Below are 21,390 nucleotides of genomic sequence, written 5' to 3' on the forward strand. Positions count from 1 at the left end.
TGTAACCATGAAGCAATAACTACTTGCTCCTGCCTCCCCTCAGCTCCTGGGAACCTCTGATCTACTTTTCGGTCTCTGTACATTTGTCCTTCTGTGAGCTGTCCCTTTTTGAGCAACTCACTGCTTCCATGAGATCTTAATCTAGGAGAACAACTGATACTTTACAAACACCCAGAGCATTTTTCTTTTCTATTAGTTCACCGTCTGAGGTTTAGATAGATCACTTCTTAGAAGGCATATAAGCCTTGAGATGTGTGGTTGTGAAGCTGTGCCAGGACCTTGGCCGGGGTGTGCTTGTTTGCAGGGCTGCAGAAGCATGATGGGTAGAGCGGAGGCCTCAGGCTGGGCCGTTGTGGCCCTTGGGTGGGACCTTCATCCTTTCTGAAGCCGGGTTGCCACATCTGTGAAATGGAGATCATAAATGGCCCCCAGGGAGGCTTGACCTCAGGTTGCAGAGAAGCTTCGATAAGGTTGCTCAGCATGGGGTGTGGCATGTTGTGGAGTGTAGTTGTTGCTGTGGCTTTCACCACAGTGAACTTCCAAGAAAGTAACATGATTCTCGTTTTTCCTGGTATTGGGGGCAGTGGTAGATGAACAAAGCGGGCTGTGTGTTCTTAGCTGGGTTTTCTCGGGTGGCAGTCTCTGTGTTCTGAGCAGGAAAGCGGCAGAGTGCAGGATGCCAGTACAGTCCTTTTTACAGAGAACAGCAACCTGGATTCCCCTTAAGAAAACTCTGCCTTTTTATCTTAATGAAAAAGCTCTTGCTTCAAGGTTGGGTGGTGAAGGGGAAGAAGAGACTCTCTGCCCGCGTGCCGGTCACACTCATGTGTCTTGAGCCTTAGATGCTGGTAAGACAGCGGAGGGAAGGGCACAGTCTCCTCCACTCGTCTGCCCCCAGGAGCAGCTGTGCCGTGTGTGTGCCTCTGGCCACGGGAGCCCCTGGGGATCCCAGAACCGAGGGCTCAGTGAGGCAGGATGGAGACAGACAGTAGTGGTGGTCATTGTGGGAACTTCCGTGGCCAGTTGGCTGGCTTTACCAACAACGTGGTAGTGGTATCCTTTAATTTTGTATTTGCGGTCCTTGAATGAAGGAGTGATGGTCCTCTGCCCCTTCGCTTTTACCCAAGATGGATTTTGCACCAGGGCTAGGGAGATCATCTACCATTCAATCTGAACTGATTAGAAGTGGACTGTGGTGCTCTTGTGGACATTACTTTTTAATCACAGAGCACCAAGAAGTATGTCTTCTGTAAAAAATGGAGTCCATTTTCAACGTTCTTCAGATTGTGCAAATTTTGGAGTCCAGCGCTGTGAGGAGTAAAATCACAGCATTGCAAATGTTTAGAGCAGCCTCCCAGATTCCAGAAGGATGAGAGCCGGTTTCTCCCTGGTTTGTAGAATATATTTTCCCCAGTACCCAGGATGTATTTCATCCTTATATATCTTAACCAAAACCCTTTATTTTAGCCCGAGTCATGTTCACTTCACTTTTGGTTCTCCAAGTTACTAGGATAGAAGGAATCTAGAAGAATTGACATGGTTTGGTTACCCTGAAATTTCTGTAGTACACTGGTTTTCAGAAAGGAAAAGACGGATGAGTCCAGGGCACTTGGAATGATTCTCAGGCCTTTTGTCTGGCTTCTTAAGACTGGGAACCGGTCCTGTGTTCATGACTTCTTCAGGGAAGAGGTGCTTGCCTCAAGTTGGTATTGCTTGTCTGATTTCCACCTTGCAGTCTTGATTGCCAGACACGTATCAGGCGAGCCACATCTAGGGCTTTTTCACAAGGCTGCTTTTTAAAGAGATCTTCAAGGGCACAGACCGTGCGCACCTCTTCTTGGCTCGCTAGCCCCAGGGGCGCTCCAGAGGCTGTGCACCTGCTGGGCCCTTCCAGCCTCGTTTTGGCTCTGATTACGTTAAGGTAGATTTCCCCCTGGTTTCATGACTTGTTTATCCTGACGATGAACAAGTAATTTGTAGAGGTGAAAAAAAAAATCAGTCCACCCCTGGATATATATTTAAATAGCTCGCTTTCTCCACAGTAGGGTATTGTATTAGTTTTCCACTGGCTGCTGTAACGTATCACTGCAGGTTTGGTGGCTTAACCAACAGGAGTTCGTCCCCTCACAGTTCTGGAGGCCACAAGTTTGAAATCAGGGTGTCGGCAGGGCTGCATTTCCTCCAGAGGTGCAGGGAAGAGTATGTTTCTTGCCTCTTGCCATATGGTGACCGCTGGCAGTCCTTGGCTTCTGGCCACCTCTCTCCGATCTCTGCCTCTGTGGTCGCACTGCGGCCTCCTCTGTGTGTGTGTCCTCCCTCTGCCTCTCTCTCTTGTATAAGGACACTTGGGCTGGCATTTAGGGCCCCCTTGGGTAGTCCAGGATAATGTTCTCAAGAGCCTTAACTTCATTATTAATTACACCTGCTAAGATCCTTTTTCCAAGTAAGGCAGCATTGACAGGTTCCGGGGATTAGAATGTGCACATAGTTTTTTGGAGGCCACTGTTCAGTCCACTATAGGCTGTTAGTAGTAAAGTCAGCATTCTTAGGTGTTCCTTGCCTTGCTTTGGCTCTGGCTTGGAAAAACCAGGCGATAGTTATTTCCAAGACTATTTAACATTTCATTCATAGGATTTCAGGGTCACCAGTGTACCGTGATACCAAAAATCTGGTACTGGCCATAGTACCGGGTTGGTACCACCATACACCAAAATCTTCCCTACTGAACACCTTCTGCTTTTCAGTGAGTTGCCTACATCATTTCCCTGCATTTACTGTAGTTGGTACCAGCAACCCTCAGAGGTAAATAATAATGTCCCCATTTGAAGATCTTATTTCTAAGTAATCTCTATACCCAATGTGGGACTCAAACTCATAACCTCAAGGTTAAGAGTCTTGTGCTCTACCAAGCAGGTGCCCTGATAATGTCCCCATTTTAAAGCTAAGGCTGTCTGCCGAGGATCTCAGAAATGGCAGAGTCAGGGATAACCCAGGTCTGTCCTTGACCAGGAATGGTTTCTCCCCCACCCAGCACACAGTTTCTAAAGAAACAGTTCTGTGGTGGGTTACACGTTTTCTGAAGAGACGATGCTAGTATCTTTGAAAGATTTCCTTTTCTCTCGGTGTTTGGCCTGAGCAAATGGTCATAAAAGATGTTGACTCTGACCACCGGATTGTGTGGGACTGGTTTCCCCTGACATTTTATAGTCTGCTGTTTCACAGGCCGTGCAGACGTTGGCTTTGTGTAATGCTTAGTTTAACATTTTTATTTGATGTAATTTGATATGGTTCATTTGATGGGGATTGTTCAAATGAGCTGCTGGTTTTTTCTTTCTTTCTCCCCCCCCCCCGCCTTTTCCTCCCCTCCTTGTTTCTAGTGTTGTATCTGTTTAAGAAAGGCCATGGGTTAGCTTCAGGACAGATGTCGGGTAATGCTCTGTTTGTCAAAACATCAAGTGACTACATTGAAAACTGTGTGCCCCCCTCCCGAGTGACATTAAAATAACCAGTGCCACAGTCAGTCCCCTCCAGCCAGTGGTTGCCTTCGTATTTTATACAAGCGCTTTAGTGAGCAAAATAAATGAGCTTGTTTTGTGAGAGATGTCTGCATGCTTCCTACCCTGGATGATAAAATTAGTTTTTTATAGCGCATAAATATGTATAATGATGAGCCCTTGCATACAAGGTTCTTATGAAGCGCTTTTACTGCTGTGCCCTGAAGGAAATACCAAGACCATTTGCAAGTACAGTAGGTCTGGCAGTCGTTAAAGGTTTCAGTTTTCCTTTGGAAGGCTTGGGACGTGGGGTGAGCCTCAAATTAATTCACTGCTCAAATTGTGTTGAGATGAGATTTTACTCCATGTCTCTGTATCCCAGTCTTCAGTGGTGTGAGAGGAATGCAGTTTTACTTGGAAATCTCTTTCTCTCTCTCTCTCTCTTTTTTTTTTTTTTGAGATAAAGCTTTTTAGGAATAGAAGTGTCGTCTAGAAGAAGGCAGATGAACAAATGCAAATTTTTGCTCGTTGAAGGAAATAGTTCATTTCTAGGAGGAAGAATGAAGAGTCTGGTGGCTTCAGGTTTTCCTTTTTACCAGGCAAAGAGACCAGATAAGCACTGTTGTTCTTTACACAGACATGCCATGACATTAGAAATCCTTCCAGATCATTCAGGCCTGGCTGTCTGTGTCCAGATCTGACATCACCTAAGATACACTCTTGTATTCAGGCACCTCTAGATCTCTCCCAACCTGGGATGTGCCGATTCACTGGTTTTCCTGAGGGCAATCAGAGTGTGTGGGGCAGGTGTAACTGGGAAGCCCGATGCCCAGGCACCCCAAGGTAGCAGCTCCTTCTGCACTGCAAAGGTGGGAAGGCTGTCCTTTTCATCTCTGACAGCTAGGCTTTCCCATTGCCTTGAAATTTCAGCCTACCCAAAGCTCTTGCTCAAACGGCAGCCTCATGTCACATGTCTGGACTCTGCTATAATTTAATCAGCCCTTAGAGCATTTCGCCCCCCCAAAAATGTTTCTGGAAGCTTGTATCTCAAGCTCTTGCTTCACTTACACCCACTAGGGGCTTGGGTAATGATTGAGGACTGAAGCCCTGACTTGTCCCTGGATGCTCCTGCTGGCACTCCAGCCTCACCATTCCACATAAGGTTTTGGAAACAGCTCAGGTTAAAAGCCAAATGTGAGAGGTGCACCCAGTGGAAGGGGGCGGCCATTAGTGTAGAGCTCATAGTGAGAAGCTTTGGGTCTGCGTCCTGTCTCTGTTCCCTTGCTGGCCAAAGGTAAGCCACTGAACTTGGAAAAACCTGCTTTCTCATTCCTGGTCTGATGAGGCCAGTACTTACCTGCCTGTCCTGCAGACACCAGAGGCTCAAATAAGCTGAACATATAATGATAAATATTGTTATTTTAATCAGGAACTTCGTACTTAAAAATCTATACACTTTTTTCTGATTGAAACACAAAATGGCCACTCGTAATTCCACCAGTCCCACCCCCCAAATCCCTTCATTTTTAATGAATGTCCTGGCAGTGTGTTTTCTGTGTCTATTTCATTTACTAATTAAGATCAGTATAATTCGTTTACTGTTTGAAATTATACTAGTTCTATAATTTTGTAACAAAAAAATGCAGTAATGAATTTTCAAAAGATGTTAAAACTAGTGGCCAGCATCATGTGGATGGTGTTCAGTGGTTTGTCAGGTGGCTATAGTGTAGTCCACTTATAACTTAACCTTTGTGGTTGGACCTCTCATCAGTAAGCACTTCCCTGCACTGCAATGGGCATGACCGTTCTTTGCTAGTTGCTTCTTAAAAATGGCCATTGACACACCACTCTGATTCGCTTTCTTTCTCTGCCTTCGGACATAGCACTGGAAGGCGTGCTGCTGTGGGAGCAGAATTAAATATTTTCTTTCATTTCTGAGTAGAATCATTGATTTTGTACATAGATGTGGTAATGCAGAATTTTAAAGAACTATAATGATCTTTTCAGTTCCCAGAGATTTGAGCCTCTTGTGAATAGTGTTCCTGAGTCACCTTTGGGACTTCCTGTGTGCTTTTTGAATGTCACTTTTGCCCTGTTTTTTGAGCTTGGCTGCATAAAATGGGTTAACACTGGCATCGTTGTGCAATCCCTTTTTATTTGCTGGACAACTGGGGAATGGTTCAGATAAGCCACAGTCCAAGGCAAGCTGTTGTGTCATCAAAGAATGACCTTTGATCTTACTGTAGTTCTTAGAGCAGCCTCGTGTGCTTTGTGGTTTGCCAGAATCAGTGTCTGAAAGTTGTTGGTAAGGTCAGAGAATTTTGATAAGGTGAGAGGTGTCTGATTCAGTGTGTCGTGTGTGTTACTCACGCAAGTGTTTGCCGGTCTTTGGTGCTGCATTAGTGCTAAAGTTTAACGTGTGATGCTAGAGGTGATCATTTGAAGCCAATTCACAGAACCAGGTCGAGGACTTTTGCAATGAGTTGGCGAGAGAGTGGTATTAGTAATCTTTTTTCTCTCTCTTCTTAAAAATGAGAACAATAGTGGTCAGCAGTGATTTCCCCCGGTTGATCTCTTGCAGAGAAGCTAGCTGCTTGCCACAGTTGAGCTCCTGGTTTCAGGGAGCGGTAGAAGACTTAAGTTATTGCATCCTGGATTTTGAGGTAGTCCTTGGTATTGGTTTTGATAGTTCTGTTTTTCTAAGCCAGACTCATTTAATGTAAACAAATCTATAAGACTAATGCTTTTTGGGGAAGTTGGCTCAACATCTTGGTCATTATTATGCTGGTTGATTAATGAATCATTATTAATGGCAGCACAACACAGAACATACTCTTTTCCTGTTCTGTTAACTCTGATTCTCAGTCCCCAGGGTTTCTGAGTCAGCAGGTCTCAGGTAGGGCCTGGGAATTTGCATTTCTAACAGGTTTCCAGGTGGTACTGATGTTGCTGATCTGGGGAACCAAATTTTGATAAGAGCTCAAGAGTCTGGGCTCCTAAGAAGTTTTATATCTGGAATGGAATTCTTCAGTGGTCACAGTGTCCTACTGCCCAGGTCTGAAAATGACGTTGGAGGATGGCATTTTGTGAGTGCCACATAGCGTATGGGAGACTCTTCGGAGATAAACGCATGGTACACAGCTTAACGCTGGGTATCCTGTTCAAGAGGCTGACCTGACGTTACCTAGTCTGATGAGCAAGAGTTTGCTGTGCCTTACCGTTGGATCTTTCCAGACATGTTAGGTAACGAAGATTAACAGCATCATCAGTCATATAATTATAGAAACTAGAAATCTGATAGATGCCAAAAAGGGTAAACTTTGTTTCGAGGCATCTAGAATGTGAACTTGAGTTTCCGGTTTCTTAGGAGAGAATCCTGGTGTGTGAAATTGGCGATTGTACCAAATAGGAGTTTTAATTTTAATCTTTGGCAGAGTTAGTGTCACCCCTTTTAGCCAATAAGTGCTGAACTAATTCTTCATCAAGAAGGCTTGCAGGAGGGATGCCTGGGTGTCTCAGTCATGGGGCGCCTGGTTGGCTCAGTCGTTAAGCGTCTGCCTTCGGCTCAGGGCGTGATCCTGGGGTCCTGGGATGGGGCCCCGCATCGGGCTCCCTGTTCCACTGGGAGCCTGCTTCTTCCTCTCCCACTCCCCCTGCTTGTGTTCCCTCTCTCGTTGGCTGTCTCTCTCTCTCTCTGTCAAATAAATAAATAAAATCTTGGAAAAAAAAAAAAAAAGGAAGGCTTGCAGGAATGTGGCAAGACTCCCACCCTGTCACGTCTTTACTGAATCACAGCCATCTTGAATCTTTACTAAAATAGAAATACCGTTTTGTGCAAGTGTTGGTGCAAGCATCTTTGCTATCTGCGGAGGACGGCCTCTGCAAGAGCGTGCTTCAGTACAGCTCCCAGGGAAGGAGCACCCTCGCATGTGTTCATCAGCATTGCTGCTTGCCCAGTGCATTCCCTCCTGTGTGAGAATGCACACTGTCAGGCAGACCATCCGTATGTGAAGTCTTTTGTCAGATCATCTCAGGGAGGTGTCGGCCTTTTGACAGCCAGTTTGTATGAGGCATGCACATAACAAAATGTTGTAATTTTACTTCAAAGGGGCAGGGATGTGACCAGAGCTGCGGCTTGCAGACAGCCTGGCGTACGGGGGTGGGAGGCCACTGGGGAGTTGACTTTGGTTCAGTTCCAGCGACGCTCAGCTACAGTTTGAGGGTCGGTATCCCAGTGGCATGGCTTTCTCCAGAGGTGCACGCTGCCAAGTCACACACAGAGTTGGTTTGCGTGTTCCTCCAGAGCTCGGGGCTATTCATTTCTCTCTAAAGCCCCAGACATGGAGGCATTGGGGAAGAGTGAGAAGTGCTATTAATAATTTATTTGAAAGGGGTTTCTATTTAGTGAAAGTGTTGAGCAAGCAAACAAGATAGTGTGGAATTAACTAACTTTAAAAAAAAATCTATTGAGTCTTTTAGCTAAGAACAGATTTTTACTTATTTAGTCAGGGGTGAAATTCAGATGAAATATTAGAGAACAAACAGTCTGTATGTTGGGTGACAAAAGATACCCTTCAAAAAAAGTTTCCAGACCCTTACATGGTGAGATCAACTGGGGAGGTCTCCTTTTTAAAGTGTAATTTTTGTTGCTGTTTATAGGACAATAGGTTTTTTCAGTTTGTTCGTGAGGTCCCATGATTTTAGAAATAAAACAGTGTTTTAAAAAAGAAACCAAGCAATTGCAGACTCAGACATGTGATTTTACCTTCTATTCCTTTCCCCGGTAAGATAATGCACAGGACATACAAGATTAATTTAACTGGCATTTTTAGTCGTGTGTCTCTAAAAAAGTTTGTTTCCCCTGGGCCTCTCATTTCTGGTGGCTCTTCCTTTCTTTCTTTCTTTCTTTCTTTCTTTCTTTCTTTCTTTCTTTCTTTCTTTCTTTCTTTCTTTCTTTCTTTCTTTCTTTCAAGATTTTATTTATTTATTTGAGGGAGAGAGGGAGCGAGCAAGCATGAGCGGGGCGAGGGGCAGAAGCAGAGAGAGGATCTTAAGCAGACCCGGTGCTGAGTGTGGAGCCCGACTCTGGGCTCAATCTCACTACCCTGACATCACGACCTGAGCTGAAACCAAGAGTTGGACGCTCAACCAGTTGAGCCACCCAGGTGTCCCTGTTTTCTTTTTCGAGTTTAAAAAATAATAGTAAAAGGAATTTTAAAAAACAAAGCCCAGTTTCCCAAAATCTTTGGCTTTTTTTTTTTTTAATGGAGGTGGAGGGGCCTTTTTATTTCTTAGTTTAATGAGAAATAGTTTACAAAGCTCCAATCATAGTATAAAATTTGGGACTTTTAAAGAAGTTTTTATTTAAATTCCAGTTAACATATAGTATAATATTAGTTTTGGGTGCACAGTAGGTGATTCACCTCTTTCATGTATCACCCAGGGCTCATCACAAGTGTGCTCCTTAATCCCCATCGCCTATTTCCCCCATCTTCCCGCCCCCAACCATTAGTTTGTTCTCTATAGTTTAGAGTCTGTTTCTTGGTTTGTGTCTCTCTCTCTTATTTTTCTTTGCTCATTTTTTTTGTTTCTTAAATTCCACATATAAGTTAAATCATATGGTTTTTGTCTTTCTCTGACTGGCATATTTCGCTTAGCATAATACACACTAGCTCCATCTGCATCGTTGCAAATGCAAGATTTCATTCTTTTTTTATGGCTGAATAATATTCCATTGTGTATATATACCACCTCTTCTTTAGCCATTCATCAGCTGATGGGCATTTGGGTTCTTTCCATAATTTAGCTGTTGTAGATAATGTTGCTATAAACGTCAAGGTGCACGTATCACTTCAAAGTAGTATTTTTGTATTTTTTGGGTAAGTATCTAGTAGTGCCATTGCTGGATCATAGGGCAGTTCTATTTTAACTTTTTGGGAAACCTCCATACTGTTTTCCAGAGTGGCTGCACCTGTTTACATTCCCACGATGGAGCTAGAGAGTATTATGCTAAGTGAAATCAGTTAGAGAAAGACAAATACCATATGATTTCACCCATATGTGGAATTTAAGAAACAAACAAATGAGCTTAGGGGAGAAAAAGAGAGAGGCAAACTAAGAAACACACTCTTAACTCTAGAGAACACACTGATGGCTCCTAGAGGGGAGGGAATGGGTGAAACATGATGGGGAAGGAGAGCATTTGTCATGACCGCTGGGTGACGTATGGAAGTGCTGAATCACTATATTGTACACCCAAAACTAATACAACATTGTATGTTAACCAACTGGAATTTAAATAAAAACTTAAAAAAAAAAAAGATTCCAAAGTCACTTTTACAGAAGTAGAAAAAAAATCCTAAAATGTTTTGAAGTTTTCATAGTTACTTGGATTATTTAATGCTCTTTTTTTTTTTAAAGATTTTATTTATTATTTATCTGACAGAGAGACAGCCAGTGAGAGAGGGAACACAAGCAGGGGGAGTGGGAGAGGAAGAAGCAGGCTCCCAACGGAGCAGGGAGCCTAATGCGGGGCTTGATCCCAGGACTCTGGGATCACACCCTGAGTCAAAGGCAGATGCTTAACCACTGAGCCACCCAGGCGCCCCAGTTTAATGCTCTTTTGAAATGATGAACTATAATTTACTGACCCCCTCCATCTGCATCTTGTTGAACCTTAAGGTCGATTTTGATTTTAGGCGTATTTGACAATGTAGCAACGAACATGTCGATTCAGCTTTTATTCCTCTGTTGAAATTAGGGTGAATTTAAATTATTTTTATGGTGCTTGATATGTTCCATTAACTTGTAAATTAAGTTTTTTAAAAAACTTATTTGGTTTTTAGAATTTGGGGACTATCTCTAAATTTACTAAATGGAAAATTGAAAATTTTATGAAGCATAAAAATACTGAGCCGTCTCACCCAGGAATAACCTCATAGGTTCTGGTTGGCAATAGTAGTCATAGCTGCCATCTCTGAGAAACTCCTTTGTGCTTGGTGCTCTGTATGTCTGAGTATCTTCCGTCATCACCGGTATTATTGATTGAATTGGGTAGAATGGATCCCAGAAACAGAATAGTATGCTTGAGCCTAAATTAGTGAAGTAAAAATAAAATTGGTTTCTTAGCCATAGGATTTGGTTTATTAAATTGTAGGCCAGGCAACAAGTTCTTAAACCACAGAGTACCATGACTTCGTTTTTTCTGGCATTAACCGAACAGTGTTATTTACGCTGATGGTTCCATTTGTAAACTAGATCATGCCCTGCTTGGCTTGTGAATGCCTGGTAATAATGTGCCTTAATTGTGGGTCAGTGAAGCCAAACTAATTGCTTGTTGGGCTCTTGGATTGCCATTTTAATTTGCTGTATAATGCAATCTCTACCAGAAACGTACTATGTATTGTCATCTAAGTAAAACTTATTAAAATCATCTTACACACGACAGAATGCCTAATATTTTGTCCATAATCTTGCAAATTAAAAAAAAATTGAATGGCATTACAGAGCGTTGTAATTTACAAGTATTCCTTTTTAAGAGCCTTTGTATCCTTTCCTTTGGAAGGTATACATAAAATGACTGCTTTTTATATGTTTTATATCAGTGTAATAGCTTTCTTTACCAAGCATTGTTTTGCTTTGTGCTTTTAATATGTTTTAAACGACAGTAATAGCATGAGCTTCTGAGATGGTTACATATTTCAGACTGTGTAATTCACCCAATAAAATTGATATTTATCCAGTGACTTTCCATTTCAGTAAAAAAAAAGAAAAAAAAGATATCTGTGCTGTCATTCTCAGCTCACAAAACACCAATCATAGGGGCTCCCTTTATAATTTGTAGGAACAGTTTAGAAGTCATTTAAATGGTTAGCATTCAGTAACGGTTTTCTGTCAGTCTCCCTTGACTAATGAGCAGACCTGCAGAGGGCTTTCTTTTGACTCTTTGATTACTAATTTCCTTCATTTAGCTAATATTTATTGAGTAGCTGTTGAGTGCCAGGAACTTTTGTAGGTTTGGGGGATACCCAAGATTGGCTTTTGGGTTTTTTTTCCTATTTATGATAAATATTTAGTCTTCGAGAAAAAAATCTTTGAGGCGAATCGTAAGAGCTTTTTAAAATGGTTTCAGAAATGAGGTAATATAAATAAGAAGCATCTAGTAAAGAATTTAATAGATGCCTGTATCGGGTTTTTAATAGAAATGAGCCCATTACCTGCATTTCTTTTCTTTTTGTAGGTTATTTCTTATGAGAGTCATGGATATACCCTATCTAAACTTGGAAGGACCAGACTGTAAGTGAATTTTTATTTTCTCATTGCATCTGCACATTGAAGTGTGTGGTCTGGAAGGGATAACAGGAAAAGTATTACTGAAGAAAGAGCTTCATTCACTTAAAAACAGGCAGTGATTTTGTGGTTGATATGAATAGTATGCTTAAGTTAATGGTACCCTTGGGTCTTGATTAACTCATCTCTTTACTTACATTTTCCAGTTTATGGATGAGTTGAAGTTTAAAAGAATATATATCTTCTCTTCATTATTTCATTTTCACTCAGAACTCTAAATTCATAATTTCCTATAAATACGCATAATACATTTTGAGATGGCTAGCTATGTCAGTAACCATAAGTTCTCTATTTTCCAGTTATTTGAGTATGTATATACTTAAGTTGGGTAGGGTTTTTTGTTTTCTTTTTTTCCTCTTTTTCATTGAAAACCTTGGAAGGCCTGTCTGTTTGGGAGGTGTTTGCTGCTGCTTTGGATTATTCTCTACTTTCTCCCCTTCGCTGTCCCACTCTTCTTTTCCATTGCTCTCTTTCTAGCCTTGGTTTATTTGCCTTAATTCATGCCACAGGGATATAGACATGGGCGAGCTCCACCTGATGATAACAGTCATTGCGGTGATACGTGAGCACATGTGTGTTGCACGCCTGATTAGACTTCTGTTTTGATGCACTATTCTCGAAACAGTTCTGCAAGCTAAATATTCAGCATTCCCACTTTATAGCCACGGGTGGCTAGAGCAGTTTGGTCTCTTGCTCAGAGGTGCCGTTAAGTGGCGGGTCGGAGATTAGAACATGAGACTGGGACTCAGGACTGCTTCTACTTAAACTCAGTCAGTCCGTTGGATTTGAATGGTGTGCTAAGTAAACATGCGGACAACTAGATTAATAGGAGAAAGTTAAACACTTAGTGAAATGTCTTGAATAAAGCAGGCTTTTTTTTTTTTAATTCCCGTGAAATAATTTTCATGGGAGCTTCATGAGCAAAGATGGTCTGCATAGAATTGTCAAGGTTCAAACCATTGTGGGTTCTAGAAAGTATCAGAGCCCGAGCTGAGGCTGAGATAGCAGAGGGCTGCCATTCCTGAAACTACGTTTAGGAGTTGTTTGGTAATCATGAGTCATTCCCAGCAATTCCTCAAGTTAGCTGGGGGGTGAGTTTCATTGAAGAACTACCGGCGTATCATTCACTCTTCAGCTGTCAACTTTTCATCGAAAATTTGTCCCATAGTGCAGCCGAAACGCGATCATGTTCTCCATGTGACCTTCCCCAAAGAATGGAAAACCAGCGACCTTTACCAGCTTTTTAGTGCCTTTGGTAAGTAAATCATAAGTCCATTTGTAGTTTTAGGATTTTGCTATGTTTTTGATCTGTCCAGGTGGTTGTAGGTATAAAGAATGACAGCCTCGGCTTGGACATGCAAGAATGTTACTATGCAAGGGTTTAATCTCACTCATGGAATTTTTTAGGGTTTGCTGTATTGGTGTCTTTGTACTAACATGAACTGAGGAACTTTCACTAGCACCCCACAATACAGTGCTATTATTAATCCACGGAAAGCAGGGTATTATTACGATGACTGCCCTTACTGCGAACCATGAAGAATAAATCTAGGCTGAGGATAAATCATTTTTAAGATTAAATTCAGAGAGAAGGTCTGTTTCATAAGGGCAGGCGGTCACCGCTTGACATGGACTAGTCCAAGCAGATGAACACAGATGTTTGAGAGGACCAAGAGATGAGTACGTGTGTGGTAGGGCAGTTCTTCTAATTCCTTTTTATCAGGTCAGGTGATAGGTTGAAATGAACCGTCTTCGGATTATGGTTTATAAAGACCATTCTGACTGTAAGTCTTCAGCAATGCCTGTTTATTTTACCAAATGAAATATTCGAGCTGTTCTCTTTGGAAATTCTTGGATAAAGTAAAGGCAGCATAAACCTAAATGGCCAGTAATAAGACTGTTTAGTAAATGTTTGCGTACCTCTGCAACTGGCTAGCATGTAGCCATTTAAAAAAATATTTGAAGAGTTTATTAACAGATGATAAAGTGTTTGTGTTTTAACATTTAGTGTAAAAAGCAGATACAAAGTAAGGTTCTTATATAACTAACATTTTTAAAAAAATACTTTGTATAGAAATCAGACTGAAAGGAAACCTCATGCTATTATCACAGTTTTAGATAGGTTTTTTTTTCTTCCTCTTTATGCTTTTTTGTATTTTGTATTTTTATTTTTAATTTTTAGGGAGGGAGAGAGAAAGAGAGAGGAGGAGGACGAGAGGGTCAGAGGGAGAGGGAGAGGGAGAGAATATTAAGGAGACTCCATGTCTGGCTCCGAGCCTGATGAGGAGCTCGATGTCATGACCCTGAGATCATGATCTGAGCCAAAATCAAGAGTTTAACCAACTGAACCACCCAGGCGCCCCAAGTTTTCTGTTTTTTCTAATATAAGCATATATTTATTAGCTTTTATAAGTAAAACGCTTTACAGTGAATAAAAGTAAGTGAAAAAAGTAAGTGAAAGTAAGTGAAGTAAAGTGAAGTAAGTGAAAGTGAAAGCAGGTATGTTTTAGGAAAGTTATCCTAGTCTTTGCAGATGGTCTCAACAACTTCTGAAATTCTAGCCCTGCTTTTTAATTTAAATACAGATCTAGAAATGCAGTTGAATTTCACGCTTATTTCTTTTGAGAGCTTTTGATGTTGTTGTTTTTTCTCGTCTTGTGGTATTCTTACCTCTATGTAGTCACGCTTTAATTGGCTAAATTAAGTAGAATGCTCTGAGTAGAATTTTGTTTTCACTTTAGTTAAAAACAATCAGTTGTGTGATATCGGACAAGTAGCCTCTCTGTATCTTAGTGTCCTCATTGGAGACGATGACGATGATGATGGTGATACCCCTTACTACGTAAGCATTTCACGAGGATTAAGTGAGCTGATTCATGGAAGGCATTTAGAATAGTCCATGGCACATAGTAACTACTTGGGGCAAGTTCACTATTATTTATCTAAAGCACACAAGGTGGAGAACTGACTTTATAATCGAGAAAGTCATTGTGGCACCTTGCTGTGTAGCAGGGGGTGAGTTATTGTCCTATGACAGTGAGACACAGCAGTTTGCAAGCATTCGTTGCCTTTGAAAATTTTGGTAAGAATTAGAACATTTTTTCATTACTAAATTCCAGTCATGTTTACCCATTTTTTTTTTTAAAGATTTTATTTATTTATTTGACAGAGATAGAGACAGCCAGCGAAGAGAGGGAACACAAGCAGGGGGAGTGGGAGAGGAAGAAGCAGGCTCATAGCAGAGGAGCCTGACGTGGGGCTCGATCCTATAACGCCAGGATCACGCCCTGAACCGAAGGCAGACGCTCAACCACTGTGCCACCCAGGCGCCCCATGTTTACCCATTTTTAATATTTCCAGTCTTCTGTGTTTTTTCAAGAAGAGCGGTGGCCAAATAATTAGGCCTCTGCTTTCCCTTCGGTTTTCTGCAGCTTCTGCCCTGCCACCTCTCTCCTTCCTTCCCCCTAGTGCTCTCCCGTGTTCTGTTCTGTCTGCAGCTAGGTAGCCTTTCTTGAGGATTTGTCTCTTCATGTGAAAATTGTTCTGTTTTACTAGACTGCTTTCTGCCCCTCTGAGTGGCTTTTCTCGATTAGTCTCTCTTGGTTTTCTGTCTCTGATACCGTCTCTTCCTTAGTCCCTCTTGTACTACCTGTTTTCCTCACCTGGCCTTGACATCGTTGTTGAATTTTTCGTACTTTTTGGTACATTGATTCATTTTATGTTTCCTATTATTAATTTTCAAAGTTTGTTCTCTAAAAATTTAGGAAAATGTGTTTTTAAAAGATTTATTTATTTGAGAGAGAATGTGACCGTACACACAGGCGAAGGGGCAGAGGGAGAGAATGTCCAAGCAGACTCCCGCTGAGTGCAGAGCCCAATGTGGGGCTTGGCGTGGGGCTCGTTCTCACGACCCATGAGATCAGGACCTGAGCCGAAATCAAGAGTTGGATGCTTAATTGACTGAGCCACCCAGGTGCCCCTGTTGTGATCTTGATAGGAAAGAAATTGCCGGCTTTGGCAGGAGATTGGGCTGAAAGATGAAGTGCCCCAGGATTAAATCCAGAAGGATCTTTCTTTTGTTTTTAAAACACATTTTAAAGCTGCTTTTTCCCCCCCTCCTTGCTTGTCTCTTTTCTTGATGTGTTCACTGAAATAACTTCTGTGGTAGATTTAAGGTTTAGCTCTCTGTGGTGCTGAGATTTTGATCAAATTTTAAACCAGCGTCTCATCTGTTTAAATTAACACATATTCTGAAATACATCGGATATGCAAATGAAGTCTGGTAGTGATTGAAGTGGTCAAATGTTGCCTTTACTTTTATGTCAACATTGCAGGTAACATTCAGATATCCTGGATTGATGACACATCAGCGTTTGTTTCTCTCAGCCAGCCCGAACAAGTACAGATTGGTAAGTAATTTGGACATTTGTTTTGTATATTAATTAAAGTGGGAGCTTGCCTTCCTTATACTGTGGGTTCACTCAGCTGATTCAGAAGCATTGCTGCCTGGTTTGTTTAGAGTGGTATCTAAAATAAAGGAGATAATTAGTGAGTACCATGTGTAGGTGAGGAAAAAAACCGATATATTAATTCATTAGACATACTGTGTAATATATTTCTTCACTTACCTCCTTTCTCTTCCCTTCCTGTTGCACTTTTTCTAAAACGAGTTGCAGATTTGCTTGGAGAATTAGAAGTAGCAAATTGAGAGGAATGGGGAGCACTGAAAGTGATACCTGTATCCACCATTTGTTCGTCTATGTACTTTTTCCATTTTATAAGTTTGATCTGTTCATTCATTAAACGTATATTGAATACTTGTTTTACAAATAAACAAACTGAAAGGTATTTTATTTGCTTTTAAAATAGGGTGGTAGAAAGATGGAGCACCACATCTCTTACTGGACTCTAAATAATTTTGTTATTAACCATCTCAAAACGTTCTATTTCCTTAGGATGAAAAGTTATTGAATAAAATATGTGTTGTTCAGCTACTTATTCAAATAGGTTTCAATTTTCTCTGGTGCTTAATAATGTAAGAGGGAAAACATTGTGAAGTGATATGTCTAATTTTTGAAAAGATTTTATTCATTTATTTGAGAGAGAGCCAGACAGCATAAATGAGGGGGAGGGGCACACGGAGAGGGAGAAGCAGACTCCCCGCAGAGCAGGGAGCCGGATTCCTCCCCCTCCCCGGGGCTAGATCCCAGAACTCTGAAATCATGACCTGAGCCGAAGGCAGATGCTTAACCGACTGAGCCACGCAGAAGCCCCTTAATTTTTTTCTTTTTGTTTAACAAGGTGCCACATACTAAAACTATGTAATTCTGAGAATGTAACTATATAGTAATTATATATGAAAACTTCCATATATATACATGTTCAGATCAGAGTACTTTGGTGTTTCTTCTTAATTCTGTGACCATTGCAGGAATATAGGCTATGTTGTAGTGAAAAGCTTAGGCTCTGGAATCATGCTGCTTCACTACCTGTTGCTGTGTGACCTTGGGCAGGTTATTTAACCCTGAGAAGCTTCTGCTTATCTCTGTAAACTGAGGATGATAGTATGGACTTACTGGGGTTATTGTTAGGGTTACATGACATTATATACATAAAGTTTGGTGTAGCTTTGAACTTCTATGATGGTTATTTAATAGTGGATTTCAGTGTGAGATGTACTTTGGGAGCACGTGACACCAAGAATCGGTGTTGGATACAGGGCATGAATGATGTCCCTTGTTAAATGTTTCGGTATTTGCTTATTTCTCCAATCCCCTCCCCCACAATCCTTGGAAAGACCATTGTGATGGCACCCAAAGGGACTGATTATTAGAGAGCTAAAGATAACTTCAGGGAAGGGGAAGGGACTCCGAGACTGAGAGCATAGCGAGAGGCCCTGTGGCCACAAGGACACAGAACTAGAACTCCCTGCTGGAGATCCAGTCCCACCTCCTCTGCTCAGAGTCACCCATCTGCCTTCTTGCTGGTTGCACTTGGGTGACATTGAAATTCTGCAGTGGATTGGAAGGAGATGCACGGGCTTTGAAGCCAGACGGCCCTGGGGACTAACCTTGCTTCCACAGCCTGTCAGCCATGTGTCTTTGGGCAGGTTATGTAAACGCGCTAAGCCACAGGCTCCTCATCTGAGAGGTGGAGGCGGTGATGGTTACTTTGTGAAATGAGATCACGGACGTTAAGTGCCCAGCAGGGAACTTGGCACTCCGTAGGCTTGACAAATGCTAAGGAATTATTAAAATATCTGCTTGGCCTCCCTTGCTGTGAACAGTAGAAATGAGAGTGTGTAAAAGGTCTTGGAAATCTCTAAGATGCTAGCTGGTGTCTGCTCACAGATGCAAGCATAATTCCTTGTTCATGTGTTTGGGTGTCAACACTTTTCTTCATGTTGCTGCTGAACCACATTTGCTGTCCAGGGCTGATTGCTCCCTCGCTTATGATCGGAAGATTCCTCACACGGTAGCTTTCCAGCTCAGTACTTCAACTCCCTGATACCTGAAATCCGGGAGCTGCAGTGCAGGACCCCGTTGCCACAGAAGCGCTGCCGCTGGATTGCCCGCGTGTGTGGCTTCCCTGGAGGCAACATTGAGTCCGTCTTACTGCCCACTGACTCCTTCTCTAGTGCCTGGAGCGCACCGTGCCTTGAGCGACTCAGTGTGTGTTCGAGTGGGTAACACGGGGAAGAGGCCAAGATGCAATCGTGACCTTTTTACCTTTTTCCTCCTAGATGAAGTAGATGACTGTTGTCTCTCAATATGTGCAGCTTTACTGGTAAAGTCTAAGTTTCCACTGTCGTCTCTTACACAAGAGACACCACTTCTTTTTTTTTTTTTGAGAGCGAGCAAGCGAGAGCATGCCCTGGTGGAGGGTGGGGGAAAGGTGGGGGGAAAGGGGGTTGAGGAGCAGAGGGAGTGGGAGAAGCAGGCTCCCTGCCGGGCAGGGAGCCCAATCCCAGGACCGAAGGCAGACGTTAACCGTTAACCGACTGAGCCAGCCAGGCGCCCCCAAAAGACAAGTCTTTGCATAATTCCCTAACCACTTGCACGTGCTATGCCTGTGACCCTACTTCTCTTGGCCACAAGCCTGCCTTTGATTCTTTCATCCTCTTCCTTTAGAGCTTGGCTTCTCTGGCTGCTTTCCCCCGTTCCCTGTGCAGGGAATTGGGTCCTGTTTTCTGTGCCGGCCTGGCATCCTTTACCGACACAACGTGTTTGACTGTCTTCCCTGGTAGACTGTAATCTCTTTGAGAGCAGGGACCAGACCTCTTGTTCACCATTGTGTGTTCAGTGCTCCGAGTAGCGTCTGACATTAGTGAGGATGTTCAGTGTTTATTGAGCTGAGTAAGTGATATTCAAGGTATTATGACTTAGAAATGCCTTCTTGCATGCGGTGAATATATCTGATGTCTCTGGTCTTTTGCCGTGATTTCTAAAATTATGCAGATGTTTCACTGAAAGACAGTGTAAAGTCTGTTTTTTATAGCGGTAATTCTAAGGACGAGAGAGACCCAACATATCTAAAGTGCTACAAAGTGCTATTAATGTTATCTTAAACAAATTACTTATTCATTTCCGTGGAAACAGAGGGCCTGTTAGATCAATAATGTAACACTGGAAAAAATCATTAAATGCCTATTTATATAGCAGCTTGTAATGGCTTCTTTGGCGCTGTTACAAACTAATTTTTGATTTACATTTAAGAAGTTGCTTCTTACCTGACACCTGTCTTTTTCTAATCAAGATTTTTAAAAAGCCATTTTCAATATCTTGAATAGGAAAATTCTCTTTTCTAGGGAACCTTGTTATACTAACCATTAAAACCCTTCTCTGAAACTGATAGTACAGTTTATGTTAATTAAATTGAATTTAAATAAAAAATTTAATTAAAAAAAACCCTTCTACCAAGTGCCATTTGGTTTGATTGCTGATTTTTTTGTTTGTTTGCAAGAGATGAGGCGAGGCTTCCTGTGGCTTTGGGGTGTTCAGGTGGGGATAGCCCATACCAACCATACATTCAGCATCGTTCCCTTGTAGCTCTTGAGGTAAGATAGTACGTGACCATGGAGAACATCACCTAGTCTCTCTGTTCGAGAATTTTCCTCAAAGTAGCAGAGTAAGAAATTACCTTTTTTTTTTTTTTAAAGATTTTATTTATTTATTAGAGAGAGAGTGAGAACGAGCAGGGGAGAGGGCCAGAGGGAGAGGGAGAAGCAGACTCCCCACTGAACAGGGAGTCTGACTCTGGACTCAATCCCAGGATCCCCGGTATCACGACCTGAGCTGAAGGCAGACGCTTAACTGACTGAAGCCACCCAGGCACCCAAGAAATCACCTTTAAGGGTCACATCTGCATTGCTCATTCCTATTTAAGATTTTTATATTCCTAATGTAGTTTTATTAATGGGGGACGGGCCCAGCAATATTTTAAAAGTCAGGGAACCTTCTAGTTATACTCTCAATGTTTAGACATGGAGTGTTTCTGAATGTCCTAAATGCATTAGAAATTTTCATATGAATAGCTTGAGAAAAATAACCTTTTCATTTATTTTGAAAGCTGGAAATTGCAGCACACTACCAGAAAGTTTTAAAAGCAAAAATTGATAAAGGCACTTAAGAAGAGGTAGAAACCTGACAATTATTTTGTAATGGCAGCACAAATTCAGGTAGTTGTAGAAATTCCTGATAATGCCGCCTGACCAGCTTGTTCAGGACAGTGTGTGGGGATGGAGGGAGAAACTTGCTTCACTTCTGTCTAGGGTATGGTTGTGTTTATATTAAATTGTACTTTTAGAAGCATAGGTTTTTTTTGTTTGTTTTTTTTTTTTAAAGATTTTATTTATTTATTCGACAGAGATAGAGATAGCCAGCGAGAGAGGGAACACAAGCAGGGGGAGTGGGAGAGGAAGAGGCAGGCTCATAGCGGAGGAGCCTGATGTGGGGCTCGATCCCAGAACGCTGGGATCACGCCCTGAGCCGAAGGCAGACGCTTAACCGCTGTGCCACCCAGGCGCCCCAGAAGCATAGGTTTTATTTGTGCTGAACAGATGAATGTTGGAGTTGTAGATATGACTCAAGGCGATTGTTCAGCACTGTTCTGCTAAAAGGTGCTTATAGCTTTAAACTTTATCTGTGCTTTTAGTTTTCCTTTTTATGTCTGTGGAATTTGTAGTGATAACCGCTTGCTTCACATGTGATATTGGTGATTTGTGTTCTCATTTTTCCTTGATCACACAAGGTGGGGGTTGCTGATTTTTTAAGATTTTATTTATTTATTTGAGAGAGAGCGAGCACAGAAGCACGAAGTGGGGTGAGGGGCAGAAGCAGACTCCCCCCTGAGCAGGGAGCCCACCACAGGGCTCCATCCCAGGACCCTGGGATCATGACCTGAGCCGAAGGCAGACGCTTAACCGACTGAGCCACCCAGGCTCCCCTGGGAGTTACTGATTTTGATGGTCTTTTCAAAGGATCAACTGTTGGCTTAGTTCATTTTCTGTATTGTTTGTTTTTGTCTGTTTACTGGTTTTCTGCCTTTT

At 42.1% G+C, this 21,390-nt stretch overlaps 1 protein-coding gene across 2 annotated transcripts in view; it reads left to right on the top strand.

Moving 5' to 3' along the window:
* Positions 1-21,390, top strand: part of PARN (poly(A)-specific ribonuclease) — a 155,747-nt gene that overhangs the window by 43,322 nt on the left and 91,035 nt on the right. For both annotated transcript variants that reach the window (XM_045776083.2, XM_045776084.2), the window contains 3 exons: positions 11,734-11,789; positions 13,012-13,098; positions 16,178-16,252. In XM_045776083.2, the coding sequence (XP_045632039.1) occupies positions 11,734-11,789; positions 13,012-13,098; positions 16,178-16,252 (218 nt within the window). The remainder of the gene's footprint in view (positions 1-11,733; positions 11,790-13,011; positions 13,099-16,177; positions 16,253-21,390) is intronic.

Source organism: Ursus americanus, chromosome 2, assembly GCF_024610735.1.
Source record: "Ursus americanus isolate L20-20 chromosome 2, mUrsAme1.1.p, whole genome shotgun sequence".
Classification (NCBI taxonomy): Eukaryota; Metazoa; Chordata; class Mammalia; order Carnivora; family Ursidae; genus Ursus; species Ursus americanus.